Here is a 17,217-nt window from a genome sequence, read left to right as displayed (position 1 = left end):
TGCTGTGGAGACCCAGAAGTATGAGTGCAGCTGGCCACCAGCACCAGTCAATCAAGGGATGTGCTCCCTGAACAGCAGCTGCGAAAGCCAGGGTATCAGACATGCACAAGCTCCTTTCCCAGAGATACCAGCGACCTGGAGTGAAGCGGAGGAAAGCATGAAGATAGGGCCTGCTGGCCTCCCTGGTCTCTGGATAGTATTGCAGTGGCATCTACATTAGAAGCCTATTCCTCAGGCAGAGTGTTTAAGATAAGCAAATAGGCCTTTCTCAGCACAAGACTTCTGATTTCAGTCTCCTCTGCACAGAGCCCTGGGCAGACAGCCACATGAGTCAGTGCGAGCCCCTCATGAACCGTGTCTTAGTGCACTATAGCTTTGTGAGTCTCTGGGACCCAAGCCCCACTGGCTTTCAGAGAGGTGTTTTGGGGATCCATGTCTCAGGTGCAAGTCTTAAAAGTTGGGGTGTCAGATGTGGAGTTCAAACTCCTTCTCAGGAAGAGTCTGGGAGCAATAAGCTCCCCTCTGTCTGTGTCGCCCCACCTGGGTTGGTTTTATGGCGAGTGTGTGGTCAGCCTATCCTACCTATCTTGGTGTGGGTTTTTTCTCATTTGACTCACATGTAGGGGTCATTCAGCTAGTTTCTGGATTTCTTCCAAAGGGAATTGTTTGATGCGTAGCTCTAGATTTGGGTGTGTCTGGGAGGAAGTGAGTTGAGGAGCCTATTCTGTTGCCATTTTGATCCTGAACTCTCTAATAAAGTTGTGTAGATAATTGTCACAGTCTTCCTATTTGGGGGATCTGAAACACAGTAAACGGTGCCCCCAGCTGTTTTGAGGCATAGTCCTGTGCTCTTTTTCCCAGCCCTGACCTGACAGCTGCCTTGTGATTCCAGAAAAATAACTGTGTGCTGCCTGAGGATGTGAAGAATTTTTACCTGATGACCAATGGCTTCCAGATGACATGGAGTGTGAAGCTGGATGGTGAGTCAGCCCCTTGCTGTAGGGGAGCATCCCTCTGCCTGAGAGGTTACGTGAAACAACTCAGAGGGCCTTGATGACTTTTGCATCTTTCAATCTGGACAGTTTTCATGGGTTCTTCTGAAGTACAGTGTCCAGAAGCTGTGACCAAAGCTAAAATATGCCGTCATTTCTTCACCCCCGACCCCTGTGCCAGAGTCTAGCCTGTACTTAACTGAAAGCTTATTGTGGAGGTTTCCTGTTGAACTGAAGTGGAGGAAAAAATAACCACTGCACAAAAATCCTGAGCCACCTCACATTTAAAGCCTCTGAGGATGCCACCTCAGAGCGGGCTCCTCATCCTCAGGGTGGCTGCAGTGAGAGCCTCTGGTGGTCATGTGAGGGCTCCTTCCATCACTCCCCGCACAGGGAAGACCTCAGAGCTCTGGCCCTCAGACCAGAGCCTGTTCTACTCTCACATCTCTCCAGCCGGAGTCACCAACCACTGCAGTACCGAATGTGTCTGGGGCAGACTTCTGTGTTGCAGATGTGGGAGCTCGTGCGGCACATCAGAGGTTGAGGTTCCACGTAGACATGAAGGGCAGTGCCGCACATTTAGGTGCAGACTAGTAAATTTCAGAGGCCAGGAAAGCCTGATCTCGGCCCTGGAGTCCAGCCCGGGCTTGGCACAGACCTCCCTGTCCCCAGGAGGCCTTTATGGCCTCCAGACTCCAACCACATCCCCAGATCTCCTTTCGTCCTTGGGAAGCACCCTATCCTCTCCATGCAGGGACTTCTATTGCATAGTAGAATAAATTGGCAGAACTGACTTCTCTCCTTCATTGCCTCTGCCTCCTGAGTTTCATTTTTTTGGTGATTTCCATAGCCTTCCTGTTTCTCTCTCACAGATGAGCAGGGGCACTTTTTATAGCTTACTACTGAGCATTTAACGTGAACTTTCAACTTAAAGTACTTCCCTCGGATGTCCTAAAAACCATTCTTGTCAGCAGTATCAGAGCCCGCCTTTGCAGCACGGCTGTGGGCTTCGGAGTTTAGAGCAACAGAGAGAGGAGATAGAATCTAGACTGTCAGAGTCTCCCTTGCCCATGTCATGGAGGCAGGTTAGCCTCTTCACAAGCCTGCTTCAGAAAAGGAATGGTGCATGAAGCTTTTATGAATGAGTCCTCCTTCATGATTACTATACCCTCTCTAATTTAATCTTCCCAACTCATCTTCCTATCCTTATCCCCATTACCTTACCCATATTTTTACTGGATAGCTAAAGTCAGGGACAGAAAAGCCAGCAGACGCAGCCTCTAATGTTTACCTCTTTAGTGGTGTTTTCTCCTGGGATGGTCCGTGGTCTGTACACCAGCTGTTGTATGGCCTCAGCCCTTCAAGTTTTTCAGCAGTCGGATGCCTAAGTCTTTGTGTGCCATCCCATGCCCGCCACTCTATATTGCAAAGATTCTGTATGATAGATAAGGAAAATATGCTGCCTGTGTATTTCTTATTTCCACCTAATCACAGAAGACTGGAACCAAGCAAGAATCCTGCTAAGTTTTCTCCACTGAATAAGGAAAAATGAAGTAGAGGGTGAGATATTTTCCATTGTGAAAGCTTATAACAAGAAGAGTAGAAAAAGGGTCAGGTATGTAACCAAAGCTGTTTCTCCTTTGAAGAGTGCATATAACTCTTAATGCAAGGGAAAGAAGGAGCAAAATCATCTTTAAGTCCTTTGTCCTTCTAACAGGACTCCTGCCCTAGATTTCCCAGTTCCTCTTGTATATCCCCTTTTTAAATTTTCTTCAATACTCTGCCCTTACACATGCCATGGGGACTCTTCACCCATGGCCCTAGTTGGGTTTTTTTGTGTTTTTTTTTTTGCACGAAAAGCAGGTGCTTTAGAGCATATAGTTCATCGATAATCTTCTTTTCACTTTCTATCAGATTCCTCAGCCCTAGGATCAAACAATAGGTGGGCTTAGGTTACTAAAGCAGAAGTCCTCCTGATAACCATGTTACTAGGCTGTTACTCCATGTAATTCTTTTTAATGTTCCCATAGAGCATACCATTCCATTGGGCAGCATGGAAATTAACAGCATCACAAAATTGACTCAACTCAACCAGTCTTCCATGTACTCACTTCCTAATGCACCAACGCTGGCTGATCTGGAGGATGATACACAAGAAGGTATGGGGGGGACTTCTGCTCTGAATTATTAATTAGCTCACTTGTTTCCCTTTGATAACGTTGAAAACCATGGGAAGATGATGTGGCATTGTGATATGTTCCCCCCGGCCCTTTCCAGCTGTGGCTTCTCAGGACCATGGAGTAAGATAAAAACAGTCTGTATCAAAGGAAATTTCCATGAAGAAATGCCAGGGCTGGGATCTTTTTCTGTTTCTAGCACACACTTCAGGGTCTGGCACATTGTAGATACTTAATGAATACTTGGAAAATGAATGAATGTTACAGATTAAACTTCACTCAGCATTTCAATATCAAAAGATTGCTGGGAACCTGGGAGTCTAAGTGCAGCTCCCTTCCTCCCTCCAAGCTCTTTGCCACTTCTGATTGAAATGCCTAATAATTCAAACAGCTACTAAAAGCTTTGAGCAAGTCTGAGAAGTGAGGACTTCGTCAGTCAGAATTGTGTTTGGCTGCATATAACAGACCCAATTACAATGTCTAAACTAAACAGATTCTATTTTTTAACAAGAACTGTGGAACCGGGATATGATAAAGTCTCCCTTTGGCTTCGGTTTTCATCCCCGTGGTAAGAATTGTGGGCCCTACCTCCAGGCTTCAAGTCTATGTTCCAGGCAGGAGAAAGAGTAAAGGGCAAAAAGAAAACCCGCCTCTTGGCAGGGTCTTTTCCGTCTTAATCAGGAAAGCAATTGTTCTCTCACAAGCCCCTCCCAGTAGCCACTGGTCAGAACAAAGTCAAAAGGTTACCACCCAATCACTGCAAGGGAATGTGAGGAGGTATGTTTAGCTGCGCAGTATTGATTGCCTCGTCAAGCAGAATTGGGATTTAAATAAGAGAAATAAAAGAACAGAAAAGAAAAGAGTATTGAGTAGGCAACTAGCATCGCTAGTACTAAAGCCTTGGGGTACACTGAAGTCTTGACAGACAACTGATGCAAGGCTTTCCCCTTCAACTGGACAAGCTGCTGGGCACTAGTGTTGAGATAGGAGGAGTCCAGCAGCTAAGACTGGAAAGTGATGGACCCTGGGAAAAGCCTGTCACTCAGAGATGTGTAGAATTCTCCAAGGTGGGGAAAAAGTCACACTGACTTCATCTGTATGTGCTGGGACCCACTAACCTCTCGAAGACAAAGTTGTTAAATAGGTGGACTCGGTCTTCCTGCCCTTGAGGCTGGAAGAGTAGAGGTAGACAAGACACCAGAGAGGATTGCAAGGGGCCTCAGCAAAGGACTGAGCTGCAGGAGAGACCACATTGCCCTACATACTCATGGGGATGAAGGCCACTTGGGCTCTTGGCATCTGGGATTGTGCTTTTTAGGTAGTCCCACAGCTAGACCTAAGTCTCATTCAACCCAAGGAGAAAAATACTGCCTTTTCTCAGGGAACTCAGCATTCACAAAACAATAACGAAGAAACATCAGAGTACACACCCAGAGAAATAAAACTGCTAAAGGACACAGATGAAAACCAAAGTAAAAAGAATAAGGACACTTAAGAACATTTAAGACAAAACAAAGACTTCCAATAGAAAAAAAACAGATTTTTTGATTAAATAACTGACTAGGGAATTGAAGACTATAAACATTGAGACCTGAGTTATCTGAAAAATAAAATGCCAAAAATATTTAAAAGCACAAATGAGAAAATTTTAAAGGGGAAAAGTAGTAAGGTAAGAGAAATAGAAAATAGATTCAGGAGACCTTCTATTGGAATTATAGGTGCTCGAGAAAACGAATAGATGGAAAGGCAATAAATGAACACTTATAAGAGAAAATGTGTCTGAAGATTGGAATAGTTCTCCTAGACTCAGATTGAATTTATGAGAAAACAGGCATTGCAAGATATGGAAAAAAAATTACATGCTTCTAAGTAAAAATAACAAATTACTTGCAAAAAAATAATAATCAGATTATTATTATTATTATCAGCCCTGGTGATTTCCTGAGACCCCATCCCACCCAACTCTCGAGCTCCACTGAAGCTGCTTCCAGAGGCTTTTCCACAGGAGCCACCTGAATGGGCTCACGCTGCAAACCTTCCTAAAGTCACTCAATCCACAAACCCCAAACCAGCAGCAACTGACCTCATCATGCCCTGTACCTCTTGCTAAGCGGCTCCAAGTGTGGCACAAGTGACAACCCATCTCAACTTATATTGTAACTCCCATCAGGTGTCCCAAACCTGGCCTAAATGGCAACCAGTCTTGGTTTGGAACATAGCTACAACTGAGTGGCCACAAGCTTGGCACATGTGATGGTTATGCAAGGTGTATGTAGCAAGAAGCAGGAATCTTGGAATTCTGCATATCACACTTAGTTAGGGAAATAATAGTACGTTGTTTCCAAATAAGGGTAGAGTCATGTGTATCCAAACATGCAAGCAGATAAATGAACAGGAAGATAACCACTAAAGGAATTTTAAACACTTGATTAAAATTGCTGACCTAATAAGGGGAATGTTAAATCACATGAGTAAAAATAAGAAAAAGGTAAAGGAAGAAACAACATTATAAAACAATAAAGCATTAAGAGAAAACAGTGCAATCATTCATTATATTAAACATGCTGGGATTGACTTTGGAAAACAGACAGTCAGATTGATATAAAAAGCACAGCTCTTCTGTGTCCTTTTCAGGACCATACTGAAACTGGAAAAGAGACCTCCTCTCTGGTAATGGCACGTAGGTGATTCAGAGCAGCCTTCCGGCTGAAGACAGCTGAGAGGTCAGGGCAAAATGTAAAGGTCATCTAAACATCAAAGAGCTAACAAGGTGATGAGGTAGTAGCGGATCAACATCCGGAAGAAAACAGAAATCCAGGGAAGAGGCTCAACATTTGAGGTTGCTTTTGCCTGGGGTACACTGTCCTTTTCAAAAGAGACAACTGGCTGCTGAGAAGCTGAGAATTTGGCCCATGTGGGAGATGAGAGTCCAAGAACTACAGAAGGGGGCGCCCATAACACCACTGTCCTTTGGGTTGGGCCTACCCTAGATGACAGAATGAACCGGAAGTAACCACTCTCATGTGGGCTGAAGCTCGGGTATAAGTCATCTGTGTGTCCCCAAATGCTAAATCCCCAAATTGGACTAAATTGATCCCAGATTACTAGCTGCCTCAGGGGCCTGGCCAAAAGGAACGGAAGCTCATTCTCGAGAAACGCTCTGAAGTTGAGAGCGTTCGTGGCTGCCCGGCTCCGTGAACACACTACAGACCATGGAATTGCACACTGCAAATGAGTGCGGGAATGGTAGGTGAGTTATATGGCAATAGAAAGCTCTTCCGTTGAAAGAAAATTCTATCTTAGAGGAAGAGAGCATTATTCTAGGCCTCAACTTGTTTTTATAAATGATTTTTCAAAAAATAATTTCTACTGAGTAACCAGGGACATAAAAAAACACCCCATGAATAACAGCCAGCACAGATAATAGGTAACAGATCCACTGGTACTCCCAAGGATGAAATTATTAGGTACAGACAATATACTAATGGAGATAAAACCAAAAAAATTTTATTGAGAGCCTAATAGCAGTGACATTGCAGATTTTTTTTTAAAAATCAAATGTTAACCTGCTTTTGGTCACAATGGTCTGCCTTTTATCATATCAAGACTTACGCCAACAGTACTCTAAAGTCTGGAAAAAAATTACAACAGGTAAAAGGGCTGGAGAGTAAGCAGAAACTGGAGTGGCGTCTACAAATGGCAGAAGGGAACTGCACTGAATGAGTTTCCTATTCTTTTAAACTGAGGGCAGACCTCAGGAGGCCCGCTAAAATCCGGTGGGGCCCTTACCGTGTAGACTTGTGATTCATCCACGGTGGCGTAACAGAGACTAGATGCATCCTCCGAGCTGGAACAACAATAGAAACAGTATCTATGACAATGGGTTTCAAGACACACCAGGCAACAAAGGACAATGAGCTGAGAGATGAGAAACAAATGAGGAGAACCCTGGCTCATGACGCGAGCTGCCTGTCCGTAGCGTAGTGAGGGGAACCTGAGCAGAGCCTCCTGCACTCCATGAACTGAGAGGGCAAAGTTGAGACCCCAGCTAGAGGAAGACAGCTCGAGTTCACAGGACTGAGTAACAGAGAGAGGAAATTTTTGGTTTCCCAGTGCATATAAAAGTTATGTGTATAGTATACTGTAGTCTATTAAGTATACAATAAATAGCATTATATATTTAAAAATGCACATACCTTAATTACAAAATATATTATTGCTAAAAAATGCTAACCATCATCTGAATTTTCAGTGAGTCATCGTCTTTTTGCTGGCAGAGGGTCTTACCTTCCATTTGTAAAAAATGCAAATATTTGTGAAGCACAATAAAGCGAAGCTCAATAAAACGATCCATGCCTGTAGTGAAAACACCAGAACACAAAGACATGTCCAGAGATGGTTACTGTAGCCCTCACAGCAGAATAATGCTGGGTGAGTGCCTATCGGTAGGAGTGGTGGGATAAATTAGGGTCCATGCGCTCCCACAGACTATCCAGGCAGCCTTAAAAAGAACGCACTTTACACCAGATGTCTTAGAGGGCTTTCCACGTGGTCTTGGTGCAGGATTCGGATAGCGTGTATGATGCCCCATTTTTGTACCATAAACACTCTTGACAATATTTAAGTATATATCTATGTCTGTCTAGGACCATATGAGATCAAGAAAAATATAAAGGTAGAACCTCTAGGGGAGGGAAAAGCCAAGTTAAAAAAAAAAAAAAAGAAAAGAAACATTTTTAATTAGAAATATAAATTTTTGGAAAGATTTTTATATACTTATTTTTAGAGAGGAGAAGGGAATGAGGAAAAGAGGGAAAGAAACATCAATGTGTAGTTTCCCCCTGTGTACCCCGTACCAGGGAACCTGGCCTGCAACCCAAGCACGTGCCCTGACTGGGAACCAAACCAGCAACTGTGGTTCACAGGCTGGTGCTCAATCCACTAAGCCACACCAGCCAGGAGAAAATATAAATATTTATACATTCATATAGAATTTATACGTGTACACTATGTGCATATGTACGTATATAACTCAAAATGCTGTTTATATACTTTGTTGTATCCAGTTTCTCCTAGGTTTGTAAACTCTCCACCCCAGTTACTAATACTGACCTTTATTGTACATTAGCTGTAATGAAAGAAGCCGAAGAGAGGGTTTCAGGTGCTGACATTTCTAAGAATTTGCCTTTTTTTCTGTTACTCCATAATATTTGATTTCTAGGTGGGTATTTCTAACTTGAGCCAGACTTGGTATTAATCATAATATATTTAATGACAACATAATAATTAAATATTTATTTTAGACTGAGGACAAGGGATTCCAATCAAAAGATCATAAAATGCCATAAATAAGGGGAAAGCAGTTATGTGGGAAAAAGAAAAGAAGTTTTGTCAACATCAAGCCACGCAGATTCCTCTGCCTTTATGTAGTCCCATAAGAAGTTCAGGAAGGCCCAAGAAGTTCAGTTTGTTCTCCTCATGTCCCCTTTGCCCAGATTCGTGACTTTGCCTATTGGTAATGGGGAGCCCAGACGAAAGGCCCAGGGGTATCCAACCTTTTGGCATATATGGGCCACACTGGAAGAAGAGGAGTTGTCTGGGGCCACACATTAAATACAGTGTGACACATAATCAAAACAATCTCATACTGTTTTAGGTAAATTTACGATTTTGTGTTGGGCCGCATTCACAGCGATCCTGGGCCGCATGTGGCCCGCGGGCTACAAGTTGGACACCCCTAGTAAGGTCCCCAGCATTCAGAGTATAGAATTCATTGGGCCCACACTTGAAAGCAATGGTTAAGAATATATCTGAGATAGAATAGGTAGGCTTTTGGCTCCGGTTTTTTGTTGTTCTTTTTAATCCTGGCCAAGCTGGATGAGTAAGTATGTGTTGGCGCTGAGCATGTTTGAACATCACTGTTACCTTCTGGGTTTGCAGCCAGTGAGAACGAGCCAGAGAAGCCTCACTTTGATTCTCGCAGCGTGATATTTGAGCTGGATCCTTGCAATGGGAATGGGAAGGTTTGCCTTGTCTACAAAAAAGGGAAACCAGGTAAGAACCATTGACAAGCGTGGCCCTGTAGTTTGGTGTAGCCTTGGCTGACCTTGCTCTCCAGCCACCACACAAAAGGCCCATTTCTTCCTGACCTCCTGAGACACACAGCCAGGTGTCTTAGAGGTGCCAAGGCCTCTCTGAACATCCCCCTCCAGGCCAATACTAGAGTCTTTTTAAGCTATCATGATTTGTGAGTTATTGCAAAATAATAGGATTAGAATAGTGAGTAAAAACTAAAAGAAATTGTTATTCTGTTCAAACTCCTCCAGCACAGCAGGCTCATGCCATAGGAAAGCGCCCAGGAAAAACATTATCTTTCTTCATACTTCTTTATGTAGGCTGATGAACAGCAGTAAAAACTTGTATTACTAAAGGCTCTGGCCCCTTGAGCAGGGGCCACTACCTTACCACTGTCACCAAATCAGGCCCTGGCCTAGGGACTGTGAAACCACAAAGCTGGACAATGTCCAGCCATCTTCAAGTAGCTCTCTGCCTGGTAGGGGTGAGGGGATACACCAGGATTTTCCTTACCTCTGGGGGGAGAGAGATGGTCTTCAGCTATAGGAATCTTTGTGAAATAGCCTTTGAGCTGCATCTTGAATTATGGGTAGGAATGAGACATTTGGTGGAATGAAATGGGCATCCAAGCTGAGAGATACGAGTAAAAGCCGTGCCATAGGAAAGAGCTACTTATTGGGGCGGGGTGGGGGAGGGGGAATGACAGAAAATTCCAATTCACTGGACCCCCAAGGTTCGTCTTTTGGATGAAGAGGCAATGAAGCCAGAGGGCCGGTTCCCTCCGTGTGAAGTTCTGAAAGCCAGGTGAAGGAGGGACCTAACTTAGAACAGAGTAGGGATTTGAGGGTGTTCGGGAGAGTGGCAGGATTCGAGTGCAAATGTCTGAGACCACAAGCACTGTGGGAAGAGGAAGAGGCCACCTGGGGAGTGATACAGCCATTAGACAGGAGATGAACTGGGGAGGCCCACCAGGAGTAAGGGTGGAAGGTGAGAAGCACGTGCAAGGCAGGACCTGGAACAGTCGTGCCTGCTTCAGCCGAGCCAGGACAGGACACCTCGGCACAGGCAGGATTCCCAGGAGATGGAGCTGGTCTGGGCTCCTCCAAGGTGGCTTCTCACAGTGCTTGTAATTCCCAACAGAGACGTCTCCGGAAAGCCAGAGCCATTCAGAGCTTCCCTCTGTTAGGAAGACCGAGACCACAGAATGTCCCCACTGGGGGAGGGGCACTACCGCTTGCACACAGAAAAGGGGTGCTGCTTGGGTGGCATGGTGCACAGAGGGCAGAAGCCCAGCAGGTAGCTCGGTGGATTGGTCAAGAATGTGTGAAAGAATACCAAAGAAGCCAGCATCATCCCCTGGGAATGGGACTGGAGGTTGGAAGAGAAAAAGGGAAACTTGTACATATGTTTTACCATCCCCTCTACTATTTAAATTTTTTAAAAACATGAGTATATATTGACCTTACAGATAAAAAGAAAACTTTAAGCCATCCCTTCATTTATTTCCTTTGCTGTTTCAGCATTAGCGAAAGACACCGAGATCTGGTTCCTGGACAGAGCGTTATACTGGCATTTTCTCACAGATACCTTCACCGCCTACTACCGCCTGCTCATCACACACCTGGGCCTGCCCCAGTGGCAGTATGCCTTCACCAACTATGGCGTCAGCCCACAGGCCAAGGTGAGGACCACCTGTCATCTCAAACTGTAGAATGTATCAGAATCTTCTGGGGAAATGCCTAACCTGCAGATCCTCAGCTTTCCAGTCTGATTCAGAAGGTCTGGGATGGAGCCCAGAGACCTGCATTTTCAATGAGCAAGGCAGGTTATTCCACCTCCCTTCATATAATCTAGTTAAATGGTTCCCAAACTTGGCTGTGCCTCAGAACTCTCTGGGGAGTGTTTTCTAATTGAATTCTGTCAGGGCCTTAGTCTGACTGGGTTTTGGACAGGCGGTAGATGCGCACAGGACCGGTGAAAAGTCCGTTTCTTATTGCCCCGCTCTCCAGCCTTCCAATGCACTTCCCCATAGGCAGCCACTGTTAAGAGTTTCTCATGCGCCCTTACCAAGATACTCTGCTGCATATGGGTTTTGGTTCCTTTTTCCTAGTTCACAAGTGCCATATACTACTCACATCGTTGTGCACCTTCTTTCCACTCCACACCCCGTCTTGGAGCTCATTCCGTATCATACAGAGAGAGCTGTCCTTTTTAATGATACAGGGTGTTCCAAAGTATGGAAGTGCCTTATTTGTACTACAGGTCCTGTCAAACCTGCCTGATGGGCAGTGGCTGGTTTGAGGGCAGAACAATTAGAAGGACCCTGTCCCCTGGTGATTTGGGGCCTAGCAGCCCAGGCTCAGGGCTCACTGGATTACAAGGAAGGAAGTTCACTCAGATTCTTACTGTTCACGCCGCATTTACTTTAAAGGTTGCCAGACCTCCTACAGCTGTGTATGTGTCATCACTTTGACTTGAAGAGAGAGAGTTTTGAAGAGTTTTTCATTAAAACTGACTCTCTTTGCCTCACCTCTCCAGCTCTCTACCCTGGATCCCCCCGACAGAGCATAAACAAGGACATTGCTCCTTTGAATGTGACCCTCTCCCATTTCTGCCTTACAGCAGTGGTTCAACATGTATAAGCCCATCACCTGCAACACAAACCTGCTCTCCGAAGAGACCGACTGCTTTGTGAACAAGCTGGATCCCAGCAAAGTGTTCAAGAGCAAGAGCAAGGTCTTAATCCCCAAAAAGAAAGGGCCTGTTCAGCCGGCAGGGGCCCAGAAAGGGCCCTCAGCTCCTCCCTCCACACCTAAATCCTCCTCTGGCTCGGGAAACCCTGCCCGGAAATGACCACCCGCCCACCCCCGCTGCCTCCAGCTCCCTGCCAGCCCCACAGGGGTGATTTCCATGCACAGGTGCCCCTGGGGCGGCCCCAGCCTGAGCGCCTCCTTCTGTCTGAGTGACCACCATCCCGGGCCTTTTACTCCCATTAGTGTGATCCAGGAGTGAGGGGACATACTCAGGTCTCCCCAAGAGTCACCCTCTCACACCCCTCACAGCAGGTTGTGCCACCCCCTGCCTCCGGAAGCTGGGAAAATTTCAGACCTTATTTGAGTGGCCAAATCCGTTGGGAGCTTCCTCTGCCCAGCCACAACCCCCTACCATTCAGCAGTGATTAGAGGAGTCCCTCAAGGAAACCGCTGGTTTTGACCCATGAGGCATTAGAACTGCAATGTTCAACTGGTGGCCGCTAGTCACATGAGGCTATTTAAATTACACTCAAAATTCATTTCCTCATTATATATACTGCATTATAGCCACATTTTGGATATTCATGTGGCTAGTGGATTCCGTGTAGACAGCACAGAGATAATGGGATGTTTCTTCCACCACAGAAAATTCTGTTGGACAGCACGCATTACATTCGCACTGCTCCGCAGGTCCGTTAGTTTCTTAGAGACGTTGATACCTTAATTTGATGGGTCAGAATGTTCCGTGTAAACTCTTGACATTATATTTGAATATTCTTTATATCCTTCACCACAAACAAATGTCCCTCTGCTCATTTCTTTTTCAGTGTCCTATAAAGTTTCTTGCTTCCAGCTTTGTGTTGTGATGTTTGCACTTTTACCAAAACTGTCCTTCTCAGTTGTTTGGGTTTTGGTGGGGAGGGATTCTGCTGTACTCCAGCCATTTCAAAACAAACTCCTGGGAGCTGTTTTGCAGGACTGCTCATAAAGAGCTTTGATGAAGACAGTCCCTGTGGACGAGAGCTTTCCACCTGCTCGGCCTACTCACAGCTGTTCAGCCGTTCACTCGTGGAATGACAAAAGGATATACAGGGAACAGGTCGTCAAGGGCAGTAGCTGGAGTTTAGACTTTCAGAAATTTTTGTTGGTGGTGTATTTTGTGGGGTTATGTGGGTTTTTTTTTTTTTTTTTGGTTTTGTTTTGTTTTTCCTGCCAGCACTGATCAAATCAAAGGGAGAACCAGCACCAGATAAGAGATTCCAGCCTCAGGCTGCTCCTCCAAGACAAGTCCAGGTTAGAGGGGCATTGAGAAGTCATGTCTCCTTCCAGAGTGGCAGATACCCTTCGTATAGTACTTGTGCAGAATTACTTCTTAGTTCTGATTTAGTCCTAGGTTTGAACAGCAAAGGAGCAGAGGGGCCCCAAGAGCAATGGTGCCCTTCAAAGTGGTGGCAATCAGTGGGGATCCTCAAAGGGCTATAGACCAAAGGGTTCTGATAAGGAAAGGCTCAAGAGTTTCTTGGGAGGGGCCAAGCTGGCTGCCTGATAAGTAGGACCCAGTGCAAAGTGCAGGCATGAGGCCTCTGGGTCAAACATCAGGAAACTATCAGGAAAGTTACTAAAATGTTTTCCTTTCGCCCATGGTCTCTCTAACATCTTGTTGAAGCAGTTTTGGCTCCTTAATGCTGTTCTAAGTAAAATTAAAATTTTCAATTATGAGCATTAATTTTATCATCTTTACATTGTCTAATTCCAGTTTTAGCTGCAAATATAAAACACTTAACTCATGCAGAATCACCAAAATTACATAATTCATATTTCATAGCTTATGTATACATATTGTGTGCATATGTATGCTTACCAGAACCATGGAAACACTGCATAAAACTAGCTCAAATGTTGTTATTTCACTTCTCGATATGTACACATTCCATCAACACTTACAAATTACTGATGAATAAGGAAGTTCTGGGAAAAAGAGCTCCTGTACATTTTTCTTTCCTGTGTCATCTCCAGCATCAGTGGTCAGCCAACACAGGAAGTGACATGAGGAAGAAAGAACATGTTAGGGCTCCGTGGTCGCCCATGCTGCTTAGAACGCCATCGCCTGCTTTTTCCTCCCGTCGATTCTGGTGCACATGGAAGGCAAAGCCTTTCCGTTTGCCCAATTGTATTCATAACATGCTTACCTCGTACTCTGAACCTCTCTGAACATTCACGTAAGGTGGGCCCACAGGGATTCTGTGCTCACGGGCTTCGTGAAGGCTCAAGTGAAAATGGATGGTAAGAACGGTGGACGTACCTGTTGCACATCTCTCCTCTGCTCAAGTGCATGCTTCTTCGCCTCATCAGACCTCACTTAACACAAAGTCAAAGATAAAATTAAGGACTACAAAACAGTGACAAGGTGTGATGCCCCTAAAGCTGGCCCTGGTGAAGGATGAAAGGAGCACTCCTGGGGAAAGCCTGCTGAGTGGGCTACACAGAGCAAAACTCACCAATGAGATGGATGTTTTGAACGTAAAGCAATTTAAATGGCAATAGGCTATACTATAAATCAACTCTTCCTCCAAAAACTTGGCTGGAATCGCAAAATGAGAATAAATGGCAGAACGCCTCCAGAGAGAAGAGTACATTTTTGATAGCACCCAACATCAACCACAGAATTCTCCTTTGAGGACAAGAATTCCCGAGGCTCAGAACACAGTATAGGCAGGGAGTAGATGTAGTTTCTTAGACACTATTTGAAGTTCTTCATGGAGTAAATGGTGGTCTAAGCAATTTTATACACAAATTTCACACAAAAACCTATATGTAAAATGAACAAACAACAAAGTACACACAAAAGTGTGTTCTCAGATCTGGGCAAATAACCACAAGTAGCCATTGAAACTTAAATGAAATTAAAAATTCTCCTTAGTCCATTAGCACTTCCAGCGTTCAGCAATGACACAGGTCTAGTGGCTACCATGTTGAATAGTACGCACACACAACATTCCCAGCACCACAGAAAGTTCCACGGGGCAGCCCTCTCAGACCATACCTGCACTGTTTTTTCATTACAACTCTCACAATAAGTCTGCTGCAAAGCCTTTTCATACAATGTTATTCTCAACAAAGAATGGAGACATTTACCTGATTTAAGACACACCATCCTTTCCTACTTTATGTGTTTTTACAACTCCTGGCTTAACAGGGAAAGCGAGCGATAACAGCACGATACCGCTCACCTTGGGCTGCAGAGTGCGCTGTGCAGTCAGGGCTGTGTCCACATGGCCGTCAACGGCACTGAGGCAGCACAGCCCCTAGGCCTCTGCAAGTCTCCACCGTGGAAAGCTGAGAGAAATGAAGGAACAGGTTTGCAACTTAAAGCAGCTCATCTCTGCCTTCCTGAGGAGCAGGTGGGCCTAGCTTTGAGAACACCCTCCTGAGCTCAGAAAGGATCACTCAAGAAATGACACTTCTCAAAGTACCTGATATTCCTCTGGAAACCATTTTTACTTCTTAATATCTTGTAGACCAACCAGGACAGGAAGACAAAAACCCCTCAAAATAGTTCTAATCCAGCTAAGAGGCCTCATCCCTCAAGCAAAAGCTATAAGGGAGGGACACACTACTAAGGGCAAGGTTGATAAGATGGAAAAGCAGCTTACCTTTACCAAGTCCCCAATTCCCAACTTTATACTTTAAACTTTATTCATAAATGAGATCATCCCTTGGGATACAGGTGGGTACAGATGGCTCCTGAAGGGTCTGCATTTAAATGCCTGGTGCTTCCCGAGGCACAGCTCCCACAGGTTCCAGAGCAGCATTAGGGTTCCAGAATGTAGGCTTACCCAGCAAGTTAGTAAGAAACTATTTTTCTTTAAATATTTGATTCTAAGACAGGCTGCTGTGGCCTTAATTACTGTCTTCACAACTCATGGTTTAGGCCAATCAAAAAATGGGAAATCACCTTCCATATTATAAAATCAATCAAAAATAGGAAGAATTCAATCAAGCACAAGACATTCAAAAATTGGCCTTACCAAAGTACTGAGACTGGGCCAATGAAGGCCCTGGAATTGTTTTTTTAATCCTCATCCAAGGACATGTTATATTGATTTGAGAGAAACATCAATCAGTTGCCTCCTGCACATGCCCCGCCTGGGGATCGAACCCACCTTTTTTGGTGTATGATGATGCTCCAACCAACTGAGCCACCCGGCCAGGGCTGAAGGCCCTGGGTTTTCTGTGGGTTATACAATAAAAACTACCCTTCTGTTGTCATGAAAAATACATTTGTTTATTAACACAAGTTTATAAAGTTTAATCCAACAGTGAACTTCTGTATTCATATGTTAATTTAGGAAGTTGTCTAAATTTGCACAACCCCTGACCATTTCAGGACAGTTTTTCTTCCAAAAAGGGACAAATTATTTTTTCGTACCTGCCAAGAGGGGCTGCTGGACTAGACCCCATTTCCTTCCATTGAGGATGGGGGAAGCTGGGAATGGACTCCTTTATTCCCTTGCTACTTCCAGTCTGTTGCCTCACCCTTAAATGAAGAAGGGCTCTGGTGCTGATTGAATTGCTCTAATTCTACAGAAGTAATTCTGCTCTTACTCTGCTCAAGTCTACCGCTGGCTGCTGTGTGCTGAGTCCCAGTAAAAATGACCTTGTCTAAATCAGCATATCACCAATGACCCTTTTTTTCAGGAACTGGATAAAGCATCTATGAAAACTTCCCCAGACAGCCAGCTTAACTTATTTGAAAGTTGGAGTTTCCCAAAATATGATTATTCCATTTAGTACACAACTCAAGTGTTTTTGGACAAGGCAGCTGCTTCATTTTCCTAGCCCACTCCCTGCCCAGAAGTATCTGGCTGTTCCTCAGTGGACCCCCTCCCAGAGAGCAGTGCAGCTTTAAAAGCATTTACAGGCAGACGCTATTAAGAGGCAGGGGTTCTTTCTAAAGGAAAATGAGCTTCCTGGTTTATTTTCTGGAAGAGCAAAAGCCAATGCCTCTGCTCGGCTGGGTCAACCGAACAGTCCAAGCACTGCAACGCGGTAACAGAGGAGCAGAGGCGCCTGCTTACCTTGTGCATAACATGCTGTGCAGGTCCCCCATGGAGTATCCTTTATATCTGACCAAAATCCACTTCCTCCTAAACCAGGTAACCTAAAGTTTCTATCAAAAGGAATAGATGAAAGTGTGTTAAGTAGAAACTGGCTGTCTAG

At 44.8% G+C, this 17,217-nt stretch overlaps 1 protein-coding gene across 3 annotated transcripts in view; it reads left to right on the top strand.

The window, feature by feature from the left end:
- Positions 1 to 13,680, top strand: part of TPGS2 (tubulin polyglutamylase complex subunit 2) — a 29,077-nt gene extending 15,397 nt beyond the window's left edge. Inside the window, exons 3-7 of one of the 3 annotated variants that reach the window (XM_053912882.2) lie at positions 893 to 980; positions 3,023 to 3,151; positions 9,110 to 9,223; positions 10,765 to 10,925; positions 11,870 to 13,680. In XM_053912882.2, coding sequence (XP_053768857.1) covers positions 893 to 980; positions 3,023 to 3,151; positions 9,110 to 9,223; positions 10,765 to 10,925; positions 11,870 to 12,097 — 720 coding nt within the window. In that variant the 3' untranslated portion in view covers positions 12,098 to 13,680. Of the gene's footprint in view, positions 1 to 892; positions 981 to 3,022; positions 3,152 to 9,109; positions 9,224 to 10,764; positions 10,926 to 11,782 lie in introns of all 3 variants that reach the window. The other 2 variants (XM_024580342.4, XM_053912883.1) reach the window with 2 other exon arrangements.
- Positions 13,681 to 17,217: the final 3,537 nt, after the last annotated feature.

This window comes from Desmodus rotundus, chromosome 10 (genome assembly GCF_022682495.2).
Source record: "Desmodus rotundus isolate HL8 chromosome 10, HLdesRot8A.1, whole genome shotgun sequence".
In the NCBI taxonomy this organism is placed as follows: domain Eukaryota; kingdom Metazoa; phylum Chordata; class Mammalia; order Chiroptera; family Phyllostomidae; genus Desmodus; species Desmodus rotundus.
Note: the sequence above shows the minus strand (reverse complement) of the source record. Positions and strands in the feature narration are given on the sequence as shown.